The 22,655-nt window shown below is 43.8% G+C and overlaps 1 protein-coding gene and 1 pseudogene across 4 annotated transcripts in view; one reads left to right on the top strand and one right to left on the bottom strand.

Annotated features, from left to right (window-relative positions):
- CTPS2 (CTP synthase 2) overlaps positions 1-22,655 on the top strand; it is a 96,533-nt gene that overhangs the window by 19,074 nt on the left and 54,804 nt on the right. For all 4 annotated transcript variants that reach the window (XM_039233953.1, XM_039233952.1, XM_039233950.1 and 1 more), the window contains exons 5-11: positions 8,855-8,971; positions 9,973-10,056; positions 10,951-11,031; positions 14,154-14,305; positions 18,011-18,143; positions 19,720-19,808; positions 20,968-21,062. In XM_039233953.1, coding sequence (XP_039089884.1) covers positions 8,855-8,971; positions 9,973-10,056; positions 10,951-11,031; positions 14,154-14,305; positions 18,011-18,143; positions 19,720-19,808; positions 20,968-21,062 — 751 coding nt within the window. The remainder of the gene's footprint in view (positions 1-8,854; positions 8,972-9,972; positions 10,057-10,950; positions 11,032-14,153; positions 14,306-18,010; positions 18,144-19,719; positions 19,809-20,967; positions 21,063-22,655) is intronic.
- On the bottom strand, positions 819-8,119 carry LOC120232889 (annotated as a pseudogene).

Genomic DNA, 22,655 nt, shown 5'->3' with positions numbered 1-22,655 from the left:
AATAAATAAAAGAAGATTTATTAGACAAGTTTCTCTCTGAAAATAAACTTAAAAAAAAAAAGCAAAAAAATTCCCACCAAGACCCAAATCCTGAAGTATTACAGCTCAATTTTTCACCATTAACTTAAAAAAAAAAAGCTTAAACTTACATGCCTTAGAGGTTATTAAATGAAACTAGAACTAACAAACATGCCAGATGTTTTCAGTTTTAATTGTAGACACAGCTCCTATACTGATTTTTACAAAAAAGCATGTTTCAACATGCATCGGAACAGTGTTCAGTGTCATGTGGTTTATGTAAGAGTGACATTTACCATAATTCAACTGCCTTAACCTAAGTACACTTACTGCTTAAGTACATCCTACAATATAACTAGACAAAAGCTGAAAATCGTTTAACAGCTATACTTTACTCAGTTTTTACATCCTAGATGAATGTGCTCAAAAATACTGAATGTTAAGTCTTTAAAACAATCCTGATTTCCACTTAGAGCAGGCATAAATCACAAGCTTGTATTACAAAGCTGAAACACTTTTTTTCTTTGAAAAATGCTGACCAAGGGGCACCTGGGTGGCTTAGTCAGTTTAGCATAAGGCTTCAGCTCAGGTCATGATCTCATGGCTTGTGGGTTCAAGCCTGCATCAGGCTCACTGCTGTCCATCCAAGAGCCCGCTTTGGATCCTCTGTCCCCCTCTCTCTCTGCCCCTCCCCTGCTCACGCTCTCTCTCTTTCAAAAATAAATAAACATGAAAAACAAAAGAAAAAGAAAAATGTTGACCATGAGTCAGTGATCAGGATAAATTACATTCCCCCTCCATCACTTAATACTGGACATGCTACGCATCCCTCCCATTTTGTTCACTCCCAGAGATGCCCAGCTTCCAATACGGTAGTAGCTGCTGTTCGCTGCCCCTTGGCTGCCTGTGCAATGCTTGCTTGGAAATCACTGGAGTTTTCCCATAAAACTTGGTCATATCCACTCATGCTGCTCTGGCCACCATGGCCACCCCCACAACCACCACTTGGCTGCTGACTGGCCGGGCCACCATAACTGGACTGGTTTGACAAGTCTGTGCCTCCCATCATTTGGCAACCATCAGCCCCCACCGTCTGTTCCTGCTGTAGAATTCAAGAAGAGTTCTACATATCTGTGTTGCATATTTGCTTTGTCTTTTAACGAAGCTGCTGCGGCATCTTCGTGAGTTACAAACTCGACACCGGCTTCACCAGCGACTCTGCCATCAGAACCCATTTCAGTAGGTACTCTCACAGGGTTGAGCAGTGAAAAACAATTAGAAATGTCATTCTCAGTAGCTGTGTAAGATAATTCCCGCATGTGTACACAATGTCCCATTGTGCTCTGGAAGGTAGACCCCCCCCCCCCCCCCCCATTATCTGTGATCAGGCATTCCTGAGAAACAATAATGGAGGTCTCTTCCAAATCCATCTGACCTGAATCCATAGCCGTCATTATAGACATGATAAGCATCACAGCCTCCGTAGCCTCCACCGTAAGCCCCTGGCCTCATCCGGTCAGAGCCAGCTCCTTGCCAGTGCAGTCACAGCTTCTGCCAGCTCCAGGTCTGTCGTAGGGACCTGGCTGCCGCATTGCCACAGGCCTCCGTGGTGAATCATAGCGACTTCTACCTTCAGCTCCACTGCTCTTTAACATTTTGATCTACCTGTGCTGCATTCTTTCCTTGTGTTTCTTTAGAGCCTTTTCAGCTATGAAATAACATTTTGGATTTATTAAGCTACATAAAATATAATGTCAAAATTAATTTCTCCTGTTTCCTTTTGCTCTTTTGAATGTGGCAACTAAAAACTTTAAAATATTGAGCGCCTGCGTGGTTCAGCTGGTTAAGCATCTGACTTCGGCTCAGGTCACGATCTTACGATTCATGAGCTCGAGCCCTGCTTTGGGTGAGCTTGAGCCACACTTTTAGTTAAAAACATGAGCCCCTCCTCTTAGGGTGAGTCCTGCTTCTCTCTTTCTCTCTGCCCCCTCCCTTGCTTGCACCCTCTCTCTCTAAAAAAACAAAACAGAACAAAACAACCCCAAAGCTTTAAATATTTTTATTTTTATTGGTGAGTGCTGGTCTAGCACTTTCACTAGTTTTTGCTGTTCTAGCAACAGGAAAGGTAAAAAAAAAAAAAAAAAGGCTTTTTTTTTAAACAGTATTAACCTTAATCACAGGAAAATTTCCAAATGGTCATGTGTATGAATGTTTTTGCCTCTGCTTTTTCTTATTTAAAAAAAATTTTTTTAATGTTTATTTATTTTTGAGATGGAGAGAGACAGAGTGTGAGCGGGGAAGGGGCAGAGAGACAGAGGGACACAGAATCCAGGGCAGGCTCCAGGCTCTGAGCTGTCGGCACAGAGCCCGACACAGGGCTAGAACTTACCAACTGTGAGTTCATGACTTGAGCCTAGAAGTCGGATGCTTAACCAACTGAGCCACCCAGGCGCCCCTCTGCTCTTTTTTTAAGAAATAAATTATCATCACAAAAAGAGAAGGAGTAAATCTATTTTTTAAATGTAATTGAACTGCCTTTGAACATCATTAACATATAAGCCCAATTTGACCTTGAGGAGAGCCTACTTAACCCTTCTTTTCCTTTTTGTCTGATTTTTAGCTATTGTTTAAAAAAATTTTTTTTAGAGGCACCGGGGTGGCTCAGTTGGTTGAGCGTCTGACTTCGACTCAGGTCATGATCTTGTGGTTCGTGGGTTCGAGTCCTGCATCGGGCTCTGTGCTGACTGCCAGCTCAGAGCCTGGAGCCTGTCTTCAGATTCTGTATCTCCCTCTCTCTCTGACCCTCCCCTGCTCACACACACACACACACACACACACACACTCTCTTTCTCTCAGAAATAAAACATTAAAAAAAATAAAAAAAATTTTAATGTTTGTTTATTATTTTTGAGAGAGAGTCAGAGTATGAGCCGGTGAGGGGCAGAGAGAGAGGGAGATGCAGAATCTGAAACAGGCTCCAGGCTCTGAGCTGTCAGCACAAAGCCTGACATGGGGTTTGAACTCACGAACTGTGGGATCATGAGCTGAGCTGAAGTCGGACACTTAACCAACTGAGCCACGCAGACGGCCTTTAGCTCTTGTTTTTTGAGAATCATCCTTGAAGAAAACTTCTATGTTTCCTTCTGGGGCCGGCACACCTGATTCTCTGTCATCATTTTATAAAGATGCATACTATAGATTCAGACTTTTGTTGAAGATTCCACTTGTACCGTAAAATCAAGAATTCTCAATGACATCTCAAATTAAACTGAAATTTCCATCCCATCAAACAACAAGCAAACATTTTAGGCCTGTACTTGCATATCATCCTTTTTTTATGCCTTTGGTTCTTTGGTATTATTTTTTATCCTGTTCTCGAATTGATTTATTTGGCTTAAAAAACATTAATTTAGCGTTTACTAGGCACTGGTCCCAATCCTAGCTGCTAGGCATAGGAAGGCAAATATGACCCAAGTCCTGCTCTCCAGGACTCCTTGTCTTCGTTTTTAATTTCCTGGAAACGGAGAAACTATGACAAACTGTCCCCAACAAAACTCCTTTTTCCTATAACCCTGACATTTATATATTTACTTAATATATATATACATTACTTAATGGACACTAGATCAGGCAGTCTTTTGGGTTCGTTGTAAGTTGTGCTCAACATTTGTGTTTGTGCACGATTTAAGCTTTTGAAAAAAAGACCACCAAAATGATTTTCAGTTTTAAGCGTGTAGAAGCTGTTGAAACGTCTCCAAAGCCTTTTTGTGAGGCTCTTACTTCTCAGACCCGTGGAACTGACAGGCTTTATTTGTATTAGTCCAGGTTATCTCCACATAAACCTGGAATAACTTATGCCTGGCTTAAAGGAATAAAAGGCTTCTTTCTTTCTCTCTCTCTCCCTTTCAAAAAAGAAGAATCCTTTCCTTAAAGGCAAAACAGACATTGCACATCTCATAAATTTGCTGTTGCTTCAATTTCAACTGTGGATAAATCTTAAAATATTGTTAAGGCTGATGTTTTCCTTGTTGTGCGGGGGAAATAATGAATTTAGGAGTATTCTAGTAATAATATGGAAAGTTTCTGATGACAATGGGGAGGCAGAGGAGTGGTAATGGGATCTTCCTAATTGGCCGAGACTTGCAGTACCACTCTAAGCCATGTGAGGGCAGAAGTGGATAATGTTTATAGCCTTTTGCCTTCTTTTCCAGATTGCCTGTAGATTACGAGAGTACACCTATGAAAAAACAGATGTCCCTATATGGTTTAGTTTCAGTGCAGAGACCTTTTTTTTTTTTTCCTAAAATTTTTTCCCATTGGATTCTGGTGCGTTGCAGTTGGTGAGCACTTAAGCCCTTTACCCCCTGCCAATTTCCTGATTGCTTGTGATTTTTCTAGGATTTTTGTAATAAGTTTGTCATTCTCCTACACAAAGGTCGTATATTTCTATCTGTTCCACACCCGGGAAGCTTGAATTTTAATTATGTTTTGTTATCTGGCTTAAAATTAGTAAAGAATCATTTTCTTTTTTGTAACAATGTAGTCTTGAGATTTCTTAGTTTGATTCCATTGCAGTTACAGTAACAGGTACTAGAATGCTGTTTCCTAGGGCTTATATTGACTTTTGAGACCCTTCTGCCCTGAGATGACAGCTAAGCTAAACCCTGTTGGAGAGGGAAAATTTTACTGTTACCCTTCAAGGTTCTTCTGGTTGATCTAAGAATCCAACCGACATGAAACAGATTAACTGGACAAAATCAAAGGCTGAATTACATACATACAGAAAATCCATATAAACATGAAAGATTCCCAAGCAGTCAGGCAAAATGAGGCTTATATGACACCCTGAATCAAGGAGAGGGGTAGAGCCTCGAGGCTACAAAGGGAGGTAGGCCATTTGCAGGGAGGCAGAGGAGATGTTTGGAAAACAATGACTTCCCTGTTATGCAGCTAAGTTTCTTAGGTAAAGGGGCTCTCTGGTAATAGCTTTCTTCCTGGGACAGGGATCCCACAGTCTCCAATGTAAATTTAGGCAGTTGAGGGGGAGGTGAAGAGCTTTTCCTGAATCTGCTGGGTTTTGATTGCTTTTAGTTCAAAATAATCTTCATGGCAGAGTGGCATACTTCTGGGAGACCTGTCCTGAGCCCCTTCAACCCCAGGGAGCTGGGCTTGTGCCAGAGATAGGGTGGGGAGCAGGGCGGGTATGTTCCTAATCTCCTCCTGGGGCTTAGAGCTAGAGGCGGGAAACAAGAACGCACGCGAAATAATGGCACCCGGTGCCGACTTCGTAGGAAGGCCACAGACACAGCGCTGTGATAGGGAGTGGTGGGAGGGAGTCTGCTCTAGGTGGTGGTCAAGGTCTGGCTTTCTGAGGAAGACGTGGCCTTTCAGGCTGAAGGATAAAGAAGAGATAGATGTAGATAAAGAAGGAGTGTTAGAGAGCTTACGGGGCAGGAAGAAGAGAGTGGCCCATGTGAGGGCCTGAAAATCCAGTGGGGCTGAAGCACACACGCAGGGGGTGGGGGGAGGGCGGTGAGCAGGGGCACGAGATGAGATTAGAACCCTAAGCAAAGGCCAGATCATGTAGGGCCTTTGATTGGCTGCCTAAAGGAATTTAGAGTTTATTTTTAGTGAAGCAGCAAGCCACTGAGGGTATAAGCTCAGGAGAGATATATTGTGAGGTTTTGTTTTGTTTTAATATTTTGAGTTTTTAAAAAAATTTTTTAATGTCCATTTTTTTTTTTCCATTTTATTTTTAAGAGAGACAGAGACAGAGCATTAGCATGAGCAGGGGAGGGGCAGAGAGAGAGAGCGAGAGAGACACAGAATCTGAAACAGCCTCCAGGCTCTGAGCTGTCAGCACAGAGCCCGATGTGGGACTCAAACTCACAAAGTGCAGGCTCATGACCTGAGCTGAAATCGGATGCTTAACCGACTGAGCCACCCGGGTGCCCAATATTCTGAGTTTTTATAACGTCCCTCTGCTGGTGTGTGACAAATGATTTAGTTGTAGGATAGGAGAGGGGAGAAGCTAGGAGGCCATTTAGATGGGGAGGTCAGCCAACCTTTTCCATAAAGGGCCAGATAGATATGGTTGGCTTTGTGGGTCAGAGAGCCTCTGTCACAGCTACTCAACTCTGCCGTTGTAGTGTGAAAGCAGCCACAGACAATATGGGCATACCTTTGGCCAATCAATAAAACTTTATATATAAAAAGAAGCCGCAGGCTGTAGTTTACCACTCCCTGGTTTAGGTTATTGCAATAATCCTGGCAAAAGGTGGTGTTAGTGTGGGTGTCTGAGGTGGTCGAGGTGGGCATAGAGAGCAGGGGAGAGATTTTCAAGAGGTGTTACAGGTATGACGCGCTGGACTGGGTTGGATGAGGAAAAGCGGGGATCAAGTATGATTTCCAGACAGCTGGCTTGAACCAGTTAGTGGGAAGAGACGCCTTTGCTGAGATGAGGAGACATGCGGAGAAACAGGCCCAGGGGTAAGGGGAGTTCAGTTTGGGACACAGTAAGTTTGAGTAATTGTTGAGCCATCCAGGATGTCAAGGGCTTGTTGGCTCCAAAACTCAGTTGTGCTGGGGAGACAGGTCAGGGCTCGTAGGAGATTGCAGACCTAGTCAGGTAGCTGAAGCCAGACAAGATGGTGCATTCTGGGACTGGGCCCACCATGACCTCTTTCCTCCTCAGCTTCCAGATCATTTCAGTTAGTACTTAAGTTTTCCTCCTCATTATTGTTCTTTACCTCTGCTTTATTTTCGTCGCTAAATTCTGAGCTCCTTAAGAGCACGTTGTCTTAAATTCTTCCCAGCGCCTCATTTATAGTGTTGAGCATGCAGTAGGTCGTCATGTGCTAGATAATTAATTTTAAAATCCAGGTGATAGTCTTTAAGTATTTAAAGATGGTGAGGATACGTAGGTTAAGGCAAATTTTATCCTAAAGTAAATGCTTACTTTAAAATGCCTTACTTGTTAGAAGCACATTGTAAATTAAGCTAACATTTATCAAAGGATTACACTGTCAGGAATGTTCTTTCGGTACTACTGTTTCAGAAAGCCAGCGTGTTTTAATAGCAGTTGTTTAATTCTAGCAATACCACTGTCTCAAGGAGAAATGTTCAGATGCATGCAGGGGTGGGTGTGTGTGTGTGTGTGTCTGTGTGTGCGTGCGCGTGTACACATGGAGGGGGGAGAGAGAGTGAGAGACAGAGAGCGCACGAGGTATTTCACCCCAGGCAGCACAGGTGGCCCTCATCTTTCTCACATAGTCACTGGATTTGAATTCTGCTGTCCAGTGGACCACTGGTAGAAACTAGCTGATCTCACTCCTCAGTGGCCTATATTTTGGATCTTTTTATCTGCTTATGAATTCCCTTCCCTTAAAGCCTTCCTTTTCTTGTAAACATTTTTTTTTCAATCTTGGTGAGATGAAAGGTTGACAGTTTTACAATGGTTCCCCATTTTTTTGAATGAGGGGATTTACTGTCTGTAAAATCCAAGTGAATCAGTGATAGCAGAATTCATTTACTTAGCTTAGTCCCTATCTCCATACAACAGGATCTTATAACACAGGAGTCAGGTCATTCTTTATGTTTTTAATGTTTTATTTTTTTGTTTCTGAGAGAGAGAGAGTGCACATGAGCGGGAGTGGGGCAGAGAGAAGGGGACAGAGGATCTGAAGCGGACTCTACACTGACAGCAGTGAGTCTGATGTGGGGTTCGAACCCGTGAACTGTGAGATGGTGACCTGATACAAAGTCGGATGTTCAACTGACTGAGCCACCTGGGCACCCCAGGAGTCAAGGTCATTCTTAGAGCCTTCCTTGACCTTGCTTTCTTCCCCCCCGCCCCTCCTTTTTTTTTTTTTTTAGAGAGAGAGAGGAGAAAGCCTGGGCGAGGGGCAGAGGGAGAGAGAGAATCTCCCGCAGGCACCACACCCCAGTGCGGAGTCAGACTTGGGGATCAAACATGAACTGAACTGAAATCAGTAGTCAGATACTCAACCAACTGAGCCACTCAGGCGCTACGTTTTCTTTTCCCTTCTTGCTGTTCTCTGCTTATTCTCTTACCTGCTTACCTGGTTATGTTATACTGCATCCTTTCTTCTTAGTTTACTTTCTAGTCTCCATTTTCTCTTTCCTTTGCTTCATCTCCTTCTTAAATGTACAGTGCTTTTCTCTTTCATGTCAAACAGCTTTAGTGAGGTTTAATTTATATATTATAAATTTTACCTGCTTTAAGTATACAATTCAATGATTTTTAGTATATGTATAAACCTGTTTTTGTGCTGTTTATTTTTTTAAAGTTTATTTATTTTGAGAGAGAGAGAGAGAGAGAAGGAGACAGTGAGTGGGAGAGGGGCAGAGAGAGAGAGGGAGAGAGAATCCCAAGCAGGCTCCACGCTGTCATCAAAGAGCCTGACACAGGGCTCGAACCCATGAACTGTGAGATCATGACCTGAGCCAAAATCAAGAGTCGGATGCTTAACCCAGTGAGCCACGCAGGTGTGCCCTGTCTGGCGCTCTGTTTATTAATAATGTTTCTGGGGCGCCTGGGTGGCTTAGTCGATTAAGCATCCGACTTTCGCTTAGGTCATGATCTCGCGGTTCGTGGGTTCGAGCCCCGCGTCGGGCTCTGTGCTGACTGCCGGCTCAGAGCCTGGAGCCTGTTTCAATCTGTGACTCCCTCTCTCTCTGACCCTCCCCTGCTCACGCTGTCTCTCTCTCTCTCCTAGAAATAAATAAAACATTAAAAAAAATTAAAAAAAATAATGTTTCTGTTAGTCTGTATACTGTGAAAGATCACTTGTGGTTTTTTTCCCCCCATTCCTAGTTGGGTGGTACCATTGGAGACATTGAAGGGATGCCGTTTGTGGAAGCATTCAGACAATTCCAGTTTAAAGCAAAAAGAGAGAATTTCTGCAATATCCATGTTAGCCTTGTTCCACAGGTGAGCTTTCCAGATAAGTATATAGAGAGCAAATTCTTTCTTTCTTTCTTTCTTTCTTTCTTTCTTTCTTTCTTTCTTTCTTTCTTTCTTTCTTTCATTTTTAAAAAAAAATTCTGATAGAGAAAGAGAGCGTGTGCACATGTAGGGCAGGGACAGAGAGAGAGGGAGAGAGAATCCTAAGCAAGTAGGCTCTGCATTACCAGCATAAAGCCTGCCTCCGGGCTCAGTCTCACAGTTTGTGAGATCATGACCTGAGCTGAAATCAAGAGTTGGACACTTAACCAACCGAGCCCCCAGGTGGCCCTGTAGACAGCAACTTCTAAAAGTCTTCCTATGATATTCTATTTATTCTGCATTAAAAAAATTTTTTTAATGTCACTTCCTTTATTATTTTTTAAATGTTTTATTCGTTTTTTTAAAATATTTTTTAAAAATTTATTTCTAGGAGAGAGAGAGAGAGACGGCGTGAGCAGGGGAGGGTCAGAGAGAGAGGGAGACACAGACTCTGAAACAGGCTCCAGGCTCTGAGCTGGCAGTCAGCACAGAGCCTGATGCGGGGCCCGAACCCACGAACCGCGAGATCATGACCTAAGCGAAAGTCGGACGCTTAACCGACTAAGCCACCCAGGCGCCCCCGTTTTATTCATTTTTTGAGAGACAAACAGAGCATGAGCAGGATTAGGGACAGAGTGAGAGCGAGACACAGAATCTGAAGCAGCTCCAGGCTCTGCGCTGTCAGTGCAGAGCCCAACACGAGGCTCGAACCCATAAACCGTGAGATCATAACCTGAGCCGAAGTCGGACGCTTAACTGGCTGAGCCACCCAGGCGGCCCGATTCCACATTTTTTTTAGAGGATGTAGAAGTTTGTTGAATACACTGTATGGGAGCAGCATGGAGGACAGCAAAAGAGAAACTTTTTCCTTATTTATTCCACATTTTAAGCTAGGGAGCCATTCATCATCCAGAAGAGCTAAATATCCAATATCCATTTCTTTTCAGCCCAGTGCTACTGGAGAACAAAAAACCAAACCCACGCAAAACAGTGTCCGTGCGCTGAGAGGGTTAGGCCTGTCCCCTGATCTGGTGAGTTGAGGAGAGTGGGTAAATTCCTTGGAATAGGACCTCCGTTTCTTGATCTGTAGAATCATCTAAGTCCTTTCTATCTCTCAGATGGTTCCTTGGATATGGAACTTTTGGTATCTGGGGGCCAGGGAAGGCTTATTCCCATACCCTCGTGGGTAGCTTCACACACTTCTAAACTGGCCATCTGTTCTCCTCAGGGTCCTCATGTGATTGGCAAGTGCAACGTCCTGTCATGTTTATGGTCCTTAGGTCTTTTAGAGTGAGGTGGGACCTTTGAGATTTTCCTGAGACCCACTAGGGTGGGCTGTCACTGCTCTGATTTAGAGCAGATAACCCAGTTATCACCAGTAGTCTAGATCAGAGGTTAGTAAATAAGGGCCTACAGGCCTCCTGCCCATAAATAAAGTTTTATTGGAACCTGGTACCATCTATCCAGCTTGCATTTGTCCACAGCTGCCCTTGTATTACACGGACACAATTGAGTAGTCAGGACAATAGCTTCTTGACTTGCAAAACCTAAAATGTTTATTATCTAGAGATAATAAACACTTCCTTTTAGAGATAACAAACAGTTCCCTTTAGAGAACACGTTTGCCAACCCCTGGTCTAGCTCTGATCTTGTTTCTAAAGAAGCAACATTTGTGAGCCTTCCCTCTTGTTTACTAGAAATGCCTGGACGTTTTACTGGCAGATTTGTGTTAAGTTTGGTTATACTGGCTTAAATTAGCGCTCTGATGTTTCTAAGAGTCCAGCGGAATGCCCAGGATGAACAGGCACATATTTGGTCGGGTCTCTGTTGTGAGAAGAGATTAATATAGCATCCTCCTGAAAATGAATGGTGGGACGAACCGCTGGGTTCCTGCTTGCTGACCTTTGCAAAACTGACTTTGACAGATTGTATGCCGGAGTTCAACGCCTATCGAAATGGCCGTGAAGGAAAAGATTTCCATGTTTTGTCATGTGAACCCTGAACAGGTTAGTGCTGCTCTTCAGATTTTATTGCCTCGCAGGCACTTCTGCTGATGCTAATGTTGTGCATCTCTTAAATTATCATATTCCTTTTCATGGCACTTATGAAAGCTTTGGGAGGAGATTCATATCCAGCCACAGCCCCCTTGCCCTGAAGTGAACGATGCGAGAGACTCCTGATTCCTTAGGTAGATCACAGGCTTCTTTGCATAGTCATGCCTCAGGTTACAGGTACGAAGCCAGGTGGGCTTTTTAACTTACCGTCAAACCTCTAAGAGAGAACCATGTGAAGCCTGCTTATCGTCTGTTTATCTTGTCTTTCTGGGACACTTATTTCTTTCACTGCGATTCCTCCTTTGTACGTGTTACAGCTTCGCTCCGTCCAGACCACACATCGTATTGACATTCACGCCATCACTTCCAATTACATCAGTGGCCTCAGTTCAATTCATTGCTACAGAAACTGTACGGTGATTTGGGCTCAAGTCCTCTGTCCTGCACGACTTTGCACCTGGGTATCTGAGAGCTTTTTCTTTTTTCTTTCATTCTCTTATCTGTCTCTTGTTTGCAACGAGGCTTAGGTGTTAAGGGATCAGTGCAGGCTATAGTTTAAAAAGCGATATGAATGGCGCTCAGGAAAAAGGTGAGGTTTGGCAGAAGCCTTTTGTTTTCTTCAGATTAGCCCTGGGTTCTTTGAAGCCTAAAAACCCTCTAATTGGATTTCTGTATCTCTGGAGACAGTCCAGTGCACAGCCTCCTGTCTGATGCTTCGGGGTCAGCACACGCGTCTGAACGATTTTGAAAAATGTGATGGCAGGTTTAAAGGGCTGTCCTGTATTTGTATGTCATCAAGCCACTTTGGCTTTGTTCTGTTGTTTTTTGTATCCTTCCTACTGGTGCATAGTACTTTGTGTCTGTGCTATATAACTTGGTCACTGAAATGGAAGGAGGTTACCGTTTTCAGAGTCGAGTTACTGAGAGCTCTGAGAACAGACGAATGCAAATTTCTGACCACACAGAGCCTGTTTTCTACAAGACTATAGATCCCGAAGAATGCTCTAGCCCATCAATTCACAGGCTAGTTTATTAGGCATTTTTCAGCACATCATTTTTTCTGATGTGAGTTAATGCTCCTAATTCTTCGTTCCTGGTGAACTTGCATTTAAAGATCTTGTCCTCTGGTTTCCTGAGGAGAGGATGGAGGGTCAGAGGCGTCTCTATGGATGTGGTCATTACCATGACATTTGAAAAAATATCTCTTCGACCTGGAGGATAAAGTAGTAAATATCCCCACATTCCGTGTCTTCCACTACGGGAGTTTGGGCTGGCCAGAGATTTGGTTTGAATTAGTAGTTAGGATGGAGCTCACATCAGTGACCTCTTGGCACTGTGAATGCACAAGTGAGGCCCAGAAGTCCTCTAAGTATCAAGTTGGTGATGTCCAAACAACTTAGGGACCCGTGGGTGGATTTGGCAATGGACTTGGGAAGACTGAACACACAGACTTAGAAGAATATTTCTTTGGCATTGATTTAGATTGTGGCAGACCCTTAAATGCCTGCCAGCAGCCCCTCGGATGTACTTAAGAGGGTGGTGAAAGCTCATTAGGGTAGACGTGAAAAACAGCCATAGCACCTGGCATTTAAGGGAGACAGTCTCCTCTAACAGGTGTAATTAATTTGACTGGATTCAATATGTGCTTGGAAATTTATCCAAATGAAGGGAGTAGACAAAAGCACTACAGCTGCAGCAACCGCAACAAATGAATGCACAAACGAACCGCACACCCACCTTTAGAAGACACAGTATACGTGTTCAGCGTGACTGCCTTAGCCTAGACTTAGAAGGTGATGCCTTGGGCCAGATGTCTTAGCTATTGACACATAAAGCATCTGTGTTCCAACACCAGTTCTCTGACACCAGCTGAGGTCCTGCAATTCAACTCTGACACTAACTACCTGAATTGAGCATCAGAGTCCACAGATTTGAGAGCTGAGTTCTTTTTTTTTTTTTAATTCTTTTAATGTCTATTTTTGAGAGAAAGAGAGACAGCATGAGCAGGGGAGGGGCAGAGAGAGAGGAAGACAGAATCCGAAGCAGGATCCAGGCTCTGAGTTGTCAACACAGAGCCTGAAGCGGGGCTCGAACTCACGAGCTGTGAGATCATAACCTGAGCCGAAGTCAGACGCTTAACCGACTGAGCCACCCAGGTGCCCCAGGGGCTGAGTTATTTATAAGACCACCCCTCCACGCTTCAGACACCAGTCACAAATTTCCAGAGTCCCCAAACCACTTTCACTTCTGCCTGGTTGACTGTTAATTTAGGGCTTTTCATAACTTCCTTAGGTTCAATAATTCTCTAGAATGACTCATGGAACTCAGGAAAGTGCTATCTTTACTATCACCATTTTATTATAAAGACTGCCAATGAGCGACCAGATGAAGAGATACATAGGGCAAGGCCTAGGAGGATCCCAAGTACAGGAACTTTTGTTGCCATGGAGTCAGGTTGTGGCAACCTCCTGGTACATCTGTGTACATGTACCAACCAGGACAGTCCCCTGAGTCTTGGTATCCAGAGTTTTTTTTTAATGGAGGTTTCATTATATGGGCATGATTGAGTAAATCATTGGTCACGTGATTGAACTTATGCTCCAGCTCCCTTATTGTCCTTGGAAGTCATGTGGCTGAAAGTTCCAGCCTAACTTGGTTGGGTTTTCTGGTGACCAACTCCCATCCTGAAGCCATCTAGGGACCACCATGAGTCACCTCATTAGAATAACAAAGACCCCTACCCCTGTCACTCAGGAAATTCCAAAGGTTTTTGAAGCGTTGTGCCGGAAATTGAGAGCAAAGCCCAGATATATATTGTTTTGTGTGTGTACACACACACACACACACACACACACACACACACACACACACACCACATGTTTCCTGATTTGGAATAATGAGTTCAAAGAGTTCAAAGTAAACTTGTATTAATTCTGCCTCTTGTTTGCATCACCGGGCTCTTGCTTTTCCTCAATCAGTATAAATGAACTACCATGTCTCTCGAGTTTTGGCTCATTCTTGAGGCATATTTGAGGTGTTCCGTTTAAATATGGTGTTTTATCATCATTAATCAGGTCATATGTATCCATGATGTTTCTGCAACATATCGAGTGCCCGTGCTTTTGGAAGAACAAGGCATTGTTAAATATTTTAAAGAGAGGTTGGATCTGCCCATTGGTGATTCTGCAAGTAATTTGCTTTTCAAGTGGAGAAATATGGCTGACAGGTACGTGAAAGGAATTACTAATGTAATCTTTAATAATTCTTAGGTTTGAGGGTAGAACTGAGACATAGCTTGAAGGATATCTATGTCACATTCAGCTTTCTGCATGTGTATGTTTTGGCCTGGATTTATCTAAAGCTTCAACACATTGTTAGAGTGTTTTGCTATATTCTTTGAAGATTTCTGGGGCTTTTGATTTTGTTCTACTTAAATGAAAGTGAATTGAAGGAATTTGGATTCCGGAATGATTTTTTTGTTGTTGTTAATTCTGAAAGCCTTTTGATTTATTTATTAGTTTATTTCTTAGTTTCTGAATACGTATTTTATATTTTTAAACATTTTTCCTTTTTTAAAAATGTATTTCTTTTGAGAGACAGAGAGAGAGAGAGCATGAGCAGGGTAGGAGCAGAGAGAGGGAGAGAGAGAATCACAGGCAGGCTCCATGCTGTCAGCACGGAGCCTGATGCAGGGCTCAGACTTACCAGCCATGAGATCATGACCTGAGCTGAAATCAAGAGTCAGACATTTAACCAACTGAGCCACCCAAGTGCCCAGTTTCTGAATTTTTTTTCATACCCACTGCCCCATTTCTGAATATTTTAAACAGGTTTAAATGTCACAGGTGTTTGTTATTGCTGTTTGTTTTGCTTTGTTTTTTAAGTTTATTTTTTAGTAATGTCGACACCCACGGGGGTCTCAAACTCACAACCCTGAGATCAAGAATTGTATGCTCTTCTGACTGAGCCGGTCAGTCATCTCCGAAATCCCTTTCTTTCTTTTTTTTTTTTTCTTTTTTTTTCTTTCTAGGAGAGAGAGAGACAGCATGAGCAGGGGAGGGTCAGAGAGAGAGGGAGATACAGGCTCTGAAATAGGCTCCAGGCTCTGAGCTGGCAGTCAGCACAGAGCCCGATGCGGGGCTCGAACCCACGAACCGCGAGATCATGACCTAAGCGAAAGTCGGACGCTTAACCGACTAAGCCACCCAGGTGCCCCCCGAAATCCCTTTCAATGAGAAGTTTAGGCTATATCATCATTGTTCTATCCTGCAGTTATTAACTATCAGCATTGTTATTAAAATCTCAGATAGGATCTAGCTTTGAGACAACGATATTGATTTCAGCAAGTTTGTCTCATTTGAGGTCATAGGGAAATTAAATCCCTGTCGCCTGTTTCTTTTACTAGATGTAGACAAGGCCTAACCCCATAAAGTCCTGACTGCCTGGCTTTTTGTGCAGCTTAGGCAGAGGCAACAGGTGCAGCAGTTACAAATTCAGGCTCTCGTTTGCTAAGAAATAGAGCTTGAAAGTTCTCATCACAAGAAAAAGAAAATTGTAACTGTGGTGATGGACATTAATGAGACCTATTGAGGTGATCGTTTCATAACATATACGAATATCAAATCCTTCCTTATATTGTATCCCTGAAACCAATATAATACTACATGCCATTTATATTTCAATAAAAAAATGTAAGCTCTGGCTTTGGGCCCCAGCTTTTCCTCTCACTAGCTGCGTGAGTTTGGGTGGATTACTTAACCTCTCTGGACCTGTTTTCGCATCCCTATGTCACGGGGCGATACTACTCCCCACACTGAGATAATTATGAGAGAAAACACATTAGATCTCAATCTTGCATTGGGCACCGGGTATTGGTTCCTCAGTGTTACTGAAGTTAGTGCCATTAATTAAAATGGTTTGATGCTGACAAAATGACTTTTTGGTAGATGACCAGTAGATTGAAGTTCCTTGACCTCTCACTTAAAACTTTTAAAAAGAGATTTAGAATCGCTGGGGCAAGTGAAATCAGAAATAAAGTGCCATTTCGGAACTTAGGGGCTCTACTGAATGACGACACAGTGAAGGAATCAGTCGCTTTATAGGATTTTTCTGAGTAGCTTGGGGGCTGATCCTCTTTCAGCACTAGAAATTTGAATATTTAACTTTTATTGGAAAGAACTGTAAATTACTCTATGCTGCTGTGCTTTTTTATTTTTTTAATTTTTATTTTTTTTAATGTTTTATTTACTTCTGAGAGAGACAGAGAGAGAGAGAGAGAGAGAGAGAGAGAGAGAGAGGGAGAGGCAGGCAGCGTGAGTAGGGGAGGGAGACACAGAATCAGAAGCAGGCTCCAGGCTCTGAGCTGGCAGTCAGCACAGAGTCCGACACGGGGCTCGAACCCATGAACCGTGAGATCACGACCTGAGCCGAGGCCGACTGAGCCACACAGGCACCCCTGCTGTGCTTTTTAAAAGCCAGTGTTTGGTCTTCCTATTAGTTTCCTGTGGCTGCTGAAACAAATTACCACAAACTGGGCCGCATAAAATGTGAGAAATTTCTTCTCCCACAGTTGTGGACGTCAGAAATTCACAACCTGGGCCTCGGTCTCTTGCGGTGCTGTCGGCTTATTTGTAACGATGGTGTGTACTGTCCTCTCAGGACAGCCTGTAGGGAGGACACGAGAAAGCGAACAGAAGTCAAAGGGCTGGGCTGGACAGGGCTCCGTGAGCCTGGCCTGTAGGTCCGAGCGGGAAACCGAGCACGAGGCCAGTGGGCTCAGGATACATGCCCTTCCTGAATGGCAGCCCTTCTCCCTGGGACGTGTGGCTCAGGGGACGCCCCCGTCTCCCCCAGCTGCCGAGTGACTCTAGCTAGGTATGGGATCTTACCTTGACGCCACTTGCTTTGTCACCTGTGTCCTTTAGGCAGCGATGGGGTGAAGCACAGGCAGCCTCACAGTCTCCAGAGCAACATAAAATTCTGGAACGAGCTAAAGATTTAGCCGCCTTTTCCTAGGTGGTTCAGCCACCTTCCTGGAAAGTCACCTTTACTGTCAGTTTTGACCCCTTAGTTTCTTAGGCGTGTTTCTCCAGCTTGCCTGCTGTGATCACATTTCTCCGGCACACTCAGCAGATGTTGGTAGGAGGGAGGACTTCTGCTCATGGCAACCTTTCTGTTCTAAGGTGTGTGGGGAAGGGTTTGCTTCCAGACTCTAAACCATCTTCAGCCCCAAGATGACATTTGTACTTACGTAGTACCGGACCAGACGATTTTCCTATTCGTTGAACAGATTTCCTTACAACAGCAACAGTTAACATTGTGTCTTTCATGGCAAAGTGTGATGGAGCGTCTTACGTAGAATAGCATTTTCTCATAAAAATGATCTAAATGGCTTGTAATATTGTAAAGAGTTCTGTTAGTGCCATTCTTCAGGCATGCCACGAATAACCTGGCTTTTGTGGGCCAGCTGGGACTGTAACCATTTTTACTCTAGACAGTTTGAAAGCATTTTCTTATATAATGTCACCTTACAGAGTTAATATTGAAATGTTTCCTGTTGACATTCACAGTGCATGTTCTTATACAGTGTCACCTTATAAACGAATTTAAGGACAGCACATGTTTATGAGATGGAGAGAGCTTTTTAACTTTTAATGCTTTTAACTTTTTCTCTGAAACTCTTTCCTTGGATTTACATCTGTGCCGGCTTATGCAAGCCAATGTTGGGGTTTCTTATGATTTTGCAATCTGTCGGCACATAGATTTTCATTCATTGGCGGTGGGGTGGGGAATTTGAGTCAAGTACATCCAGTTCGAGGCTCATCTGTCCTTAAGGTTTTGAAAAGCGCCTTGGGAAACGAACAGTGGCTGTCATTATGTTTGTGATGTTATATCACGTGCCTATAACCTTTAAGCTTTGCTTTCGTCTCAGGTATGAAAGATTGCAGAAAACGTGCTCCATAGCCCTGGTTGGCAAATACACCAAGCTCAGGGACTGCTACGCCTCTGTGTTCAAAGCCCTAGAACATTCTGCATTGGCCATCAACCACAAGTTGAATCTGATGGTGAGCCCCGGCTGGTCTTCCCCATATTTCAGTCATTCGCTGTGACGTCTCGTGTTTCAGAGGCAGGCTGTGTTGAAGGATCCCCAAGACAGCCTCCAGGATTGATGTCACCAGGAGCACTCACAGTACTCAGCACATAGCTGGACTTGTGGCTAAGATTTAATACAGTCAAAGGAGAGAGAGCAAAGTCAGCAAAGGGAAAAGATGCATGGGAAGTCTGGGGGAATTCATATTTGCAGCTTGAGTGTGTTCTTTGTCTTTGTTAGGTATGGAAGTAGTCCATGCTTAACATAGGAAATTTAAACAAAGTGTCACCTGAAATGCCGAAAGTGGAAGGTCCCTCCTTCCTGAAATCCTACTTCTCTGTTGTAATGTCATTACCAATTGAATGTATATCTTCCTAGACAAATACATACATATGTATATATGTATATATCTTTCTAGACAAATATATATATACACATATATGTATATATATGTTATATTTAATGATATTCTATACAGGTATACGATGGTTTAAGCAAGCCTTATTATCCTGATTTAAATAATGAAATCTTTATATAATGAGCAAAAAGATACATTTATACATCTGAGAAATTTCATAACTTCCAACTAAGGACCTATCTGACTTCTCTCACCTGTTTAGTCCCCTCCTTTCGTGATCACTTTTGATTTGTGGCTTTCCAATGAATACTTTCTTCTCTTCTTCTTCCTGCTCATCCAAGTCCCCCACCCCCTCGTAGAAAAAAGAAAACCACAATAGAAAAGTTGTTAGGCTACAAACTTTATAGAGCCTTTAAACTTTTGTATGTTAAGATATACTCGGATAGTGATTTTGACAAAATAAATACTAAAAGAATATAGGTCTCCAGGCACTTTTATGTACGTAGGAGTCGTTTGTACATGATTTCTCAGTTGACAGAATTTATTGGCATTCGCTTCTGCGAAGTACTGTTTGAATCACGGCCTTGCCATATTCTTTTTAGACCACTTTGCTTCTGTGTTTACCTCGCCTGGTTTCCCGAGGGGTTTGCCATTTTCCCTCCATTTTCCACATCATAGCACAGTGATCCTTCTAAAATCCCTCTCTGTTCTCTGTGTTCCTTAAGACCTTCCAATGGCTTCAAGTGTAAACTTCTCCTCTCCCTGGGTGGAGTGTCTTTTGAGAGTCCCAGAGTGACCACTCCTTTTTGTCTTTACTCTGAGATTTTTCATACAAGGTGTTCCACGCCCGCCCCCACTCCCCGTGTCTCCCACACACCTTCTTGCCGGCCTCCCAACTTGCACGCTGGGTCTCAATTAAGTGTGGCTCCCACTTATTTCCACAGCATTCTCTTTGCCCATCATAGCCATTATCACGCTATGGTGCGTATACCTGTTCATTTGGTTCTGGAGCCTTACCAGAAGGCTCTAAGAGCCACAAGACTGAGATTGTGCATTTCTATCCTAAGCGACCAGTGCACTGTTTGCATAATAAGTAGTTATTGAATAATTGGGTCATAATGTTAGATGCCCCTAGTATTTTTGAGTATGTACTTTTCTTAAATGTTCTTTTAATCTGTTGGATGTTTTTTAGTACATAGACTCCATTGATCTGGAGCAGACGACCGAAACCGAGGACCCGGTGAAATTCCATGAAGCTTGGCAGAAGCTATGCAAAGCTGAGTGAGTGCTGAGGCCTGTCCAGGACCAGTTAGCAGAATGCCACTGTGCTTTTTCCATAATGATTTGATTTACCTCAATTCCAAATTTTTGTGCTTTTTCTAATTAAAAAATTTTTTTAATGTTTATTTATTTTGGGGAGAGTGAGCAGGGGAAGGGCAGAGAGAGAGGGAGACACAGAATGTGAAGCCGGCTTCAGGCTCTGAGCTGTCAGCACAGAGCCTGACGTGGGGCTTGAACTTGTGAATTGTGAGATCATGACCTGAGCCTAAGTCGGACGCTTAACCAACTGAGCCACGCAGGCACCCCTAGATTTTATTTTATAAGTAATCAACAGAACTTGGGGGGGCAGCACTGTATTGTGGGGGCAGCATGACCCTCCCAGCTGTCTCTTGAGCTCTTGTCTCCTCAAATAAGTATTTGCTTAGAAGGTTTCTTTTTTTTTTTTTAATGTTTTTTTATTTATTTCTAGGAGAGAGAGAGAGAGACAGCGTGAGCAGGGGAGGGTCAGAGAGAGAGGGAGACACAGAATCTGAAGCAGGCTCCAGGCTCTGAGCTGGCAGTCAGCACAGAGCCCAATGCGGGGCTCGAACCCACGAACCGCGAGATCGTGACCTAAGCGAAAGTCGGACGCTTCACCGACTAAGCCACCCAGGCACCCCTGCTTAGAAGGTTTCTAAAGTCTCTCCTGGCCAGGAAATTTTCATGTGCCACTACTTAATTAGCAGTTGAAATCTTGAGCTGATTTTACTGGTTTGGCTCTCTCTGATTATGCAAGAGATCTTCACATTTTTATAATAGTACTTTTAAAAGAACCTTACCCTATTTTTATTCAGACAATTTTCTCAGTGGCATTTTAAAGGGAATTGAGTTTTCCCAGTCACTGTGTATGCTCACATACCACCAAGACCTATCAGAAAATATAGCTCGAAGTCCGTTGTGAAAAATTATTCCATCTTCTTCATAACATTGGGAGGATTTCAAGAAGAAAGTTCAGGACATGATGAAATCATGTCGTCAATTCTGAAAATAGACCTCAAGCATATTCTTTAGCAACCATGGCAAGCGTTGGACTTGGGATCAGTAAACACGAGCAGCTGAGCATAAGAGTTTTAAAAATAAAGACAATGTCAAATTCACCTACGTCTTGTATCGATTGCAGTGGTGTTCTTGTGCCAGGAGGCTTTGGAATCCGAGGAACACTGGGGAAACTCCAGGCAATCTCTTGGGCACGGACAAAGAAGATCCCTTTCCTGGGTAAAACTCATGTTTATGGATCCTGAGTACGAGTTTATTAGATTGGGGGTAACATTTCATAGGGTTTGTTCACGTGAAGGCTGTGATACTCGGATTTGAATATTCAAGTAGCAATAGTCGGCCACAGGGGCCAGCAAACTAGGTCCTGGAGGCCACCCCTGGCTCATGGGCTGTTTGTGCAAATGATATGTGAATGGAATAAAGCACACTGATCTGTTTACACATTGTCTGTGGTAATAGTGCAGTGGCAGAGTTCGAGGCCTGCAGCCTGCCACCCTAACATCTTTACTGTCCAGGCCTTTATAGAAAAGGCTGCGGACCTGGGAGAACTCACTGCTCTTCTGGTTGGGTAGCAAGAGGCTGGGAGAAGTCGCGGTGTACACCTGCCCTTATCTTCTCTGATTTTTCCCCAAATCCATGTTTTCAGTGCTTGAAACTAGAAAAGATAATACAGTCAGACCATCCAATGTCACAGGAAGAACTCGCTAAAATTTAGTAGAGCCAGGTCTTTTTAATGCCTTTGCTCAAATTGCAAAGCGTGGCTTCTGGACCCGTGAACCCGGATGAATTGGCCCCTCGATGGGGTAACGACAGCCCTGCAGCTGGGGAAATGGGCGGGGGGTGACAGGTGTGGGAACGGAAGTGGGGACAGGCTGTGTTTCACACTGTGCTTGGCGGTGCTGGTGGGTTTGTACCCGGGCGGACTGGCTTCGGTGCCTTTTATATCAGAACATTGCTCATTTTCCCCACTGCCTCCCAAAATCATCTTGTTTGGTTTTTGTCTAAATGTGGTTTGTGTTCTTCAGATTTCACTACATAGAATAGTTTGCAACTCTTTAGCTCTCTTTATGTGTCTCTTTATGTCTTAGCCATATGGAACTTTCTGAAGTTCCTCCCCAAAGCACCCAGCTGTTTCAGGCTCACCAACTTTTGTTCTGGTGCGCCAGGTATGTGGATTGCTCTTCTCCGATGAGTCCCTTGTAGACCTCAGATGTGTCTATAATGACATCTGGAGTGCGCCTTGGCATTCGTTTAGCAGACAGAATTGCTGGAGGCAGAGACGGGTGAAGGGCCCATCCGTGTGGCCGCTTGGAGCTACCCAGGTGTCTGATTTCCTCCTCAACAAGCAAGCTCTCTCTTGGCTTCTGTCTCGCATCCCCCTTCCCTGCTCTCCGCCATGTTCCAGCCCGCATGGAGATGCCGGCGTTCGGCAGGGAGCATAGAGGGCTGTTCTGGGCCCAGCAGCCTGACACAGGCTTGCCACTCCTTAGTTCCCTGCCTGCTGGCCAGCTTGAGGCTGCCCTCTGAGAAGAGGGAGTGTGAAGTCTCCCTCTTGAGTGGGGGTGTTGTTAGATATTCTCGGAAGGAATGAGGTGCTCTGGCACAGCTGTGCAGCCTACATGTGTGCCTCAATTTAGAGACAAATCTGGAAGGAGGCAGATTTGCCTTTTGGACGTTGCCCTGTCTTCTCTTGCCCTTTTCTGACCTTGAATTCCCTCTTCCTCAAGTCCAGATGGTCTAATCCTCCTTCCTGCCTCTGCCACGGTTGATCTGAGTGCAGAGGGTATAGCAGTGAACCCGGCAGAGTCTTGC

Source organism: Hyaena hyaena, unplaced genomic scaffold (genome assembly GCF_003009895.1).
Source record: "Hyaena hyaena isolate Hyena2069 unplaced genomic scaffold, ASM300989v1 scaffold_80, whole genome shotgun sequence".
In the NCBI taxonomy this organism is placed as follows: Eukaryota; Metazoa; Chordata; class Mammalia; order Carnivora; family Hyaenidae; genus Hyaena; species Hyaena hyaena.
This window is presented reverse-complemented; position numbering and strand designations above follow the sequence as displayed.